Raw genomic sequence first — 9,004 nt, 5'->3', positions numbered from 1 at the left:
GCTTCTAATTTTCTCCATAAGGCTGTTGTCATTTTCTTTGTAAGCACCTCTTGCAACGCATTGTTTATGAGGCACAATTGAATTGTTGCAGAGGCTTCTCATCATTATCCTCCCATTCTGTCTAATTCACATCCGCGAGCTTTTGCCCTGTAACGACCTTTTTTAAACTGTTCTGAACCAGAATTGTCGTTTTTCGAACTTACCATAAATTGAAATTTGTGATTCCATTGAACTTCTCGATATCGTATCTCATTGCCATCTTTGAACGGGTTGAATGCAGAATCTGAACCAAGCTCTTATATCAATTTGCTGGGGATAAACCCAAATTAAACAACGAACATGAATGAATAGAGAAAATCAGACAAAAATATTTACGTAGAAAAACTTCTGTTAAAAGGATAATAAAACCACAAGCAAAGGAAACTTCACTAAAATGACAAATAATCAATAATGAATACAAGGTGGAGAAACAAAAATAAACCCGAACCCAAGATACAAAGTTCTCTCAAAATTCCCACAAAACTCTCTCTTAATTGTGTTGTTGAATCCAACTCTCTAAGGTTGCTAAAATCCCTATTTATAGACTAAAATTCGTGGGCTAATCTGATTGAAATGTCTTTAGAGTTGTTAGAGTTTGACTGAGAAAAGATAGCAGAGTTTAATTAGGAGAAAACACCTAATTTAGTAAGGAACACATCGCCACGTCGTGACGTCACTATCGGCTCGTCAGGACATCACATGTCCCGTCATCGAGACTTCGGGTTCTTCTCATCGGGACGTTGTGTGTCATGTCGTTGAGATGTCGGCTCTTCGTCATCACGATGTCAGATCCATTTCGGCCAAAATGTGAGGCACACTCCATAAGAAACTGAATGAAAAACAAACTCCTAATTCAATAAAACTTCTAATTGGCTAAACAATAAGTAATTTTAGTTGCACTAAATCTTCTTGACAACTAAGAAATATAAAACCTCTAAGCAACATAAAATATTTAAAAATATCCTAAAATTCGAAATAAATAAATACAAAAAATATATAACTTAATAAATAAAAATAGAGGATTATTTATAATCAAAATTAAGCTTTAAAATCAAACTCAATATGATTTAAACACGAATAAGAGCTCAAAACTCATAATTCCCATAATAATCTCGTCCTAAAAATTATGCTTATACAGTCTTTACTAAAATGGTCATAACTCGAGCTACCGAGTTCAGAATAAGATAATTCAAAGTGAGTTTTGAATTTAAGAGATCAATCGTTCATCGATTAGAAGACATCTTAACTAGAAAAATGTCTAGATTTCATTAAAAATATGTTGCAAGTTAACTGATTTTTAAGAACTTAAAATTGATAGCTTCAAAGTGAACTAAATTTAAAAGATGTCACCCTATCTGTACATGTATTAATCTATGTATTAAATTGGACATTAAAATTTAACTCAAATATTAAATTGAGATAAAAAATTTTAAATATCCAATTAATTATTAAAACTAAATCAAATATTAAATTATACATTAGACTTAAATCATTCTGAGCTTGCAAGTTGTAAGAAGTTCTAATTTCGGAGGACAATAAAGATGATGAGTGAATATGTTATTGTTAGTGGGTCAAATGTTTAGTCATTGATGAGTCAGCCATGCCACATTCAATTTGTCGTTATGATAGATTGATGCTACAATGCCAGTCTGTATATTGCAGAACCTACTGAATAAACAAAATCATTTCAATTGTGATTGCATTAGGTAAACCAAGACCCTCCATTTTTGGAACCTGCTTAAAACAAACACCATGTTATTAATTTCTCAGCATACATGCATAAATACACTGAGCTTATAATCAAATAATAATACTAAAGTGGGCCATCATAGAAAGCAAAAGATCAATTAACCATAAAAAGAAAAAAAGAAAAAAAAGAAAGGGATAAATGGATGGTGACAAAAATGAAGGGTGTTGCACAAATAAAGCTACCTAATATGACAAAGGGATTGGCTTTCCACAAGATTCTCATTATCAACTCTTTTTTTAAATGATAAAGTCCCTTTCTTTTTTTTTTCAATAAAGTCCTATTTCATCATTAAGAAGACTTCATTTCAACCTTAATTGTGGTGGCCATCAATGTGCAGCAAAAGTATAATGTTTTTCCTTGCACTTGATTTTGATGCCATTGCATTAATTATGCTCATTGTTGTTGTATTTCTGTTATATTTAGTGCATTGACTTAACTCAAAATTGAATTATGTGATTTGTTTTTTCTTTTTTAAATGATTACGTGGTTAAATAAGCAAATACGGTGTTGTAAGATTATTCAGACTTTTTTCATTACTTTCATCATATTAAATTTAAAATGTCACATAATTTTCTGTGTCATAATTAATTTTAAACAAAAACAATTTTACAAATTTGAGAAAATATAAAAAAATTAATTTCAAAACATTGGGTTTTGTTAAGAAAACACGAGATCTTTTTTATTAACAACAATAATCATGGGTAAAAATAATCATAAAATTCAAAAGTTTAAATCTTTTTATTGTGCAAATCAAACTTAATTCAAGTTTAACTCGAACAAAAATGCTTACAACAACTTTAATATAAATATTTTAAGGATTCTATTAATTAAACTATAATTATTAAATGAACGGAATTGAGGAATTTTATAGAATTAAAAGAAAGGACTGAATCTAAAATGTGAAAAAATACATGAACTGGAAGCATAATTAGAACATGAAACGTTCCAAATATATTGCTTACCAACTTTCGTATGTATTACGGAATTTAGCATTAATCTTTAGTCAAATCAGGAAGAAACAAACAACATATGGCAATAATGAAATTACCTCCCAAATGTGGGCCTTTTTTTACATTAAAATATCATTTTAGATGCCTACTGCTATTGGCTAGTACTACTATATATGCCACACACTGCGAAATAATAACTAAGCCAAGTTGAAAGGAATAGCTAAACCCCCTTTCTGTCACTGTAACAGTGCGACGAATATGGGATATTCGGACTTTGAATTTGACGTAATCGTCGTAGGGGCGGGCGTCATGGGGAGCTCCACGGCGTACCAACTAGCCAAAAGAGGCCAAAAAACGCTACTCCTCGAGCAGTTTGACTTTCTCCACCATCGAGGTTCGTCTCACGGCGAGTCACGCACCATACGAGCAACGTACCCTGAAGACTACTACTTCGGCTTGGTCGATGAGTCCTATCGGTTGTGGGAGCAGGCTCAATCTGAAATCGGGTTCAAGGTTTACTTCAAGGCCCAACAGTTCGACATGGGTCCATCCGACACCAAGGGTCTCCTTTCTGTGATCGCTACTTGTCGAAAGAACGCCATCCCGTACCAAGTCCTCGATCACCGGGAAGTCGCTGAAAGATTTTCGGGACGGATCAATATACCGGAGGACTGGATTGGTGTGTCGTGCGAGCTTGGCGGCATCATCAAGCCCACCAAGGCAGTGTCAATGTTCCAAATGCTGGCTTTCAAGAATGGTGCATGCCTTAAGGACAACATCAAAGTGGTTAGCATAAACAAAGATGGTGACCGAGGACTGAAGGTAGCTGCAAGTAATGGTGAAATTTTTTGGGGCAAAAAATGTGTGGTGACAGTGGGTGGTTGGATGAGAAATTTGGTTAAAACGGTGTGCGGCATTGAACTTCCTATCCAACCATTGGAAACCAATGTATGTTATTGGCGGATTAAGGACGGACACGAGGTCGAGTATACAATTGGAAATGATTTTCCGACGTTCGCTAGCTACGGACATCCATACATTTATGGAACACCGTCACTGGAGTACCCGGGATTGATTAAAGTAGCAGTACATGGAGGCTATCAATGTAACCCAGACAAAAGGCCATGGGGACCAGGACTTGTGCCCGACTCATTAAAGCAATGGGTTGAGCAAAGATTCAAAGGGAAAGTCGATTCGAGCAAACCAGTCATAACTCAATTGTGTGTGTACTCGATGACACCTGATGAGGATTTCGTGATCGATTTTTTGGGAGGGGAGTTCGGGAAGGATGTGGTGATCGGAGGTGGGTTTTCAGGTCATGGGTTCAAGATGTCACCCGCGATAGGGAGGATATTGGCTGATTTAGCGCTTATAGGAAAGGCAAAGGGAGTTGAGCTAAAACAGTTCAGGATAGCAAGATTTGAGGAGAATCCTAGAGGGAACATTAAGGAATATGAAGATCAAGTTGGGTTATTAAAAAGTACATTGTGATTACTTGATTCTGTATGTATTTTTCTTTCAGTTGCCATCAGCATCACCCTACTAATCTTTGCTTCTTTTTCTTTAGCTCTAGAATGAATAATCATCAAGAAAAATAAATAAAACTTCTATCATGTTGATAGAAAAATTTGCTCTTGAAAAGTGATTTAAGTATAGACACTAATTATTTAGATTAGAAGAATTTTTATTGCATTAATTTAAATTTAAAAGTTTTGGGCTTTAACCCATTGGTATGTATATATAAAAAGCCCTTTGACTTTCACAAATTATGCATTTCGGTCCCTCACATAGTCACCATCTCATCAACCGATTACTGCCACCACCATACCCTCTGTCGACTAATCCCATCAACCACCCTGCTGCACACACCAGCTTCACCAAAGTCCCACGCCAGTGCTCCGTTATAAGCACCCTGCAACAAGAAGAAGTGGAGGTTAGCAAAATTTTCAGAAAAAAAGAAGACAGCAGTAGCACAGCAAGATTCTTGGTTTGTCTGAGCTAACCCAGAAGCCAAAACCTCCGCTACCAACACCAATCAAGCACCCCACTGCCTTCACCATTCAACACCTTGCCTCGTCTATACACTAGCTCCCCTCCCTCAATTAACCATTACCATCTCTAAACAGCAACCTCCTCAACTCGCCCAACTCCACCATTTCCATAGCCCTCTTGCAACACCTTAACTATCCATCATCATACTTCAGCACCAAGCCTAGCTCCCCAAACCATAACTCACAAACCCAGCAGCAAGCGAACAGAGACCAATAGAGAACCCAACCACAAATTCAACTAAAAGAAAAAAGAGAAAGGGACCTGAATCGAAGCCTGCAAAACCGAAAAGAAGGAAGAGCTTCATCCGAACCGCACCTCCAAACAGAGAAAAGTCGGTATTCAAAAAATAGTAAAAGAAATCGAAAAATAAAAAGAAACGCCACTAATCTTTTGGGTTCGGATCTCCAGTGCGGAGAATAACATACTGGAAAATCGAGGCGGTTGAACGGCGGTATTTGCAAATCGATCGTGATCCGAAGGGTAGATTCAGAAGGGTTTTAGGCCATTTTAAAAAATCTAAGCCTTAAATGAGGAGAGGGTGACGAGAGCTTCGGTTTTGTGTTAATGGTAGGGACCAGCCGAAGAAAGCCATGGACGGCGGTGGCTCATGGTGGTAGGGTTGTGAAGGAAGGAGAAGTAGAGAAAGAAAAGAACGAAGAAAGTAGAAGAGGAAAGGGCTGAAGAAAAGGGCAAAAAAATAATTATAAAAGGGGAGTGGCGGGCCCATGTTGATGCTTTAAATATATCATTAGTGCTTAAATAATGAGTAAATTTTTATCTTTTTCACTTGACTTAAAAAATACAATTTAATCATTAAAGTTTTTAAATTATACTTAAAAAATACAATTTAATTATTAAAGTTTTCAAATTTATTTTTATGCCGCTCAATTGTTAAATAACATTTTTTAGTTGATATAATAATTTAGTCATCAAATTTTATATTTTTATTAATTTTACCTTGATTCTATATTAAAATTATTAAAGAATTTAAAATTATTTTAAAATAGAAAATTCTAGAAAAAATTTTAAAAAATAAAATCTCGAAATATTGTTGCTGAAGAGCTAATATGTATGGGAAATAAAGAAAATGATCATTCAATAGAATTTAATAACAAATTTAAAACATAACGAAACCAAAAGGAGCTAGATCATTATATGATTCCTCACTATTTCTTAAAACCAAATTAGTAATATTTATAGTCAAGTTTTAAACCCTTAAAAGAACATTCAAAACTGATATTAGAAAGGCTTATGAAATTGACTCGATATTTTTTAATGAAAATATAAAATATACCTCAAAATTTTGTTTTCCAAACTCAATTCAAAATTTTAATTATTTAAATAGTTTATCAAATCTAAATTATAAAATAAATTATATTTTATATATATAAAAAAACTATGTCAATAAATAGACGAGATAAAAACAAAGAAGTAATAATTTTATTTAATATTTTTATTTTTTCTATTTTTTTCACTGCAAAATTGCCATGTTTTAATAATATTGCAAAAAGTACCTGTCAAATACAAAGATAATAATAGTTCTTGGGCAACCAAAAGAGCAGAATAATAATTTAATTAATCCTTCCTCTTCCAGCCCAAGAGCCTCAACATGCTAGTAAACGTTTCAGATTGATGAAAAAAATCGATAAACCACTTTTAATTTGAAACATCCATACCTCTGTTAGCTAAAGATTAAGTCTTCTAGCTTCTTACTGCCACTGAGCCTTTGAATGTAAGACCTCTTACCCAAGTTCGAGGCCGGGACTAGACACGAGACATTTCCTAACTTAAACGCATGCTTACAATCATTTCCGAGTTATAAAAACTAGATCTTATTTAAAACTTTTCACTCTTAATCTAGAAATTTTTAATATGGGCCAGCAAGGCCCAAATCACACTTAGGAAATGATCCGGGATTAATCTGAACACCGTTAAAAACTTTGAAATATGTCACTTAAAATAGGGGCACATGCCCGTGTGGAAAGGTGACACACCCGTGTGGCCATTTTGACATGGCCATGTTGAAGGCCCGTGTAGTTCACACGACCTAAAGCACAAGGGGACATGCTCGTGTCCCAAACCCGTGTGAATTTAATTCCAAATTCGAACCAACAAGGGTTTTCACACGGCTGGACACACGCCTGTGTCTATAGGCCGTGTCCCTCACACAGCCATGACATGCTCATGAGTAAAAACCTTGACATTTTGTTTCTGACGTCAGCAACCAATTAGGGGCACAAGCCTCTGGCCAGAGGTCGTGTTCTCCACACAGCTAAGACACACGGTCGTGTCTCTGCCCGTGTGTTTACTACCATACATACTGACTTGCAAATTAAAGGTGCAGGGGACACACGGCCGGACCACATGCCCATGGGGCAGACCATGTGTCACACACGACCTAGACACACGCCCGTGTGTCTACCCGTGTGGACAAAATAAGGCTATTTACCAAGCCCATTTGCCACATTTACTTGCACCAAGCTATACTACACCAAGACAAACCAATTTCGTACACAACCACATGGCTAAATCAGCCCCCAACCGAACATTCGACACATTAGGGCCACTCTACTTATTCACAAACAATCCCAACAACATGCAAAATCATTCAATTTACTCATTCCCAAAAGAAGATCATCATTTGCATTTATCAATAATCAATATTAGCCACCATCCATGGCATTATACCAAATGACTCAATAGCAATGACAAGCCACTCGTTTGGCCCAAAACAATGTGACCATTACAAAAAAGACTAGTTCCTATACATGCTACAATCAAAATGATAATACTAGCTATACCAAATGCTTCAAGGATAGTGTGACTGGCTTCTCCGACGTAAGGCAATGATCCACGAGCTACTTTGGCGGAACTATAAGAAAATCGAAAGGAAAAGAGGTAAGCATAAAGCTTAGTAAGTCGCATGTAAATAATGAAATAACTACAAGTTACCATAAGGAATCATACTCCTAATATAACTTAATTTGTACACGAAAGTGAGGATTCATGAATATTATTTGTTCATATTCGTCTCTCACCAAACATACAATGTTGATTGAATTCACATTTCATACTTCATGTAAAATACCTAAGTGGTCATAAGCATAACTTACTCACTTTCCTTCCTTAATAAACATACAACATAACTGAAGGTCGTATTTCGTAATTCTCATTTAGGTACTTGTACCACTCACCACATAGTCATAAGCTCTCACATTTTAATATATACCATAAATCTCCCGTTGAACCATTTGGAATACTATAGGATATTCAATAGCCCCAAATATGGGATAAGATGCCAACGCCATATCCCAGACATGGTCTTAGATTGGCTAGCACATCAAAGTCGATGCCATATCCCAGACAAGTCTTACACTGACTTTCATATATCGAGGCCAATGCCGTGTCCTAGACAAGTCTTACACTGGCTCTCATCTATTGGTGTCGATGCCATATCCCTAACAGGTCTTACACTAACACACAACAAGCTGACACCATGTCCCAAACAGGTCTTACACTAGCTTGTAGATCTCGAGGCCGATGCATGTCCCAGACATGTCTTACACTAGCTCTCGTCTCAATGCCGATGCATGTCCCAGACATGTCTTATACTGGCTTGTATATCTCGAGGCCAATGCATGTCCCAGACATGTCTTATACTGACTCTCATAATGTGGCCGATGCATGTCCCAGACATGTCTTACACTAGCACACATATCACCCAATGTCATGGCATGAATATCCAAATCTATTCCTAATGTTCAACCGAGAGTCTTTATTACATTAATTTCTCAACATGCATACTCATATTCACAATAAAAAAAATTATACAATATCAATTCAATCACACATCATAACAATATAATTGCATTATTAACATACAACTTACCTTGGTTTACAAAATGTGAGCAACTAATCGGCCTAATCCACAAGCTTAGCCTTTCCCCGGTCCAAATTCGGTTTTCATATTTCTTGATCTAAAATGGCAACATTTAGTCAGTTAATCATCAATTAAATCTAAACGCTCAATAATTTATAAATTGGGCAAAATAACCATTTTGCCCCTAGACTTTCACAAAATGACCATTTTACACCTAGGCCCGAAAATCAGTTTTTATCAAATTTTCTTATTAGCCAAGCCTAACTGACCATTTATTACTCTTATGACAATCCCAAATTTCCACTATTTCACACAATTACAACCTATTTTATA

At 35.9% G+C, this 9,004-nt stretch overlaps 1 protein-coding gene and 1 long non-coding RNA gene across 4 annotated transcripts; one reads left to right on the top strand and one right to left on the bottom strand.

Moving 5' to 3' along the window:
- Nucleotides 1-2,666: 2,666 nt before the first annotated feature.
- On the top strand, nt 2,667-4,380 carry LOC108486417 (probable sarcosine oxidase). The gene has a single exon (XM_017790470.2). The coding sequence runs from the start codon at nt 2,998-3,000 to the stop codon at nt 4,228-4,230; it is 1,233 nt and encodes a 410-aa protein (XP_017645959.1). The 5' UTR covers nt 2,667-2,997; the 3' UTR covers nt 4,231-4,380.
- Nucleotides 4,381-4,402: 22 nt separating this feature from the next.
- Nucleotides 4,403-5,542, bottom strand: LOC108486418 (uncharacterized). Of its 3 annotated transcripts, none has more exons than XR_008284202.1 (3): nt 5,217-5,501; nt 4,743-5,106; nt 4,403-4,651 (listed from the first exon to the last, which is right to left on the bottom strand). It is a non-coding gene; the product is annotated as an uncharacterized LOC108486418 (long non-coding RNA). The 3 variants fall into 3 exon arrangements; XR_008284201.1 differs by having other exon boundaries at nt 4,743-5,064; XR_001871479.2 differs by having other exon boundaries at nt 4,743-5,542.
- Nucleotides 5,543-9,004: the final 3,462 nt, after the last annotated feature.

The sequence above is a fragment of the Gossypium arboreum genome, chromosome 6, assembly GCF_025698485.1.
Source record: "Gossypium arboreum isolate Shixiya-1 chromosome 6, ASM2569848v2, whole genome shotgun sequence".
NCBI lineage: Eukaryota > Viridiplantae > Streptophyta > Magnoliopsida > Malvales > Malvaceae > Gossypium > Gossypium arboreum.
The sequence above is the reverse complement of the archived record's forward strand: the minus strand, read 5'-3'. Positions and strand labels throughout refer to the sequence as shown.

Bases quoted from the DNA above. Each gene is read 5' to 3' on its own strand.
- LOC108486417 (XM_017790470.2), top strand. From the start codon at position 2,998: ATGGGATATTCGGACTTTGAATTTGACGTAATCGTCGTAGGGGCGGGC.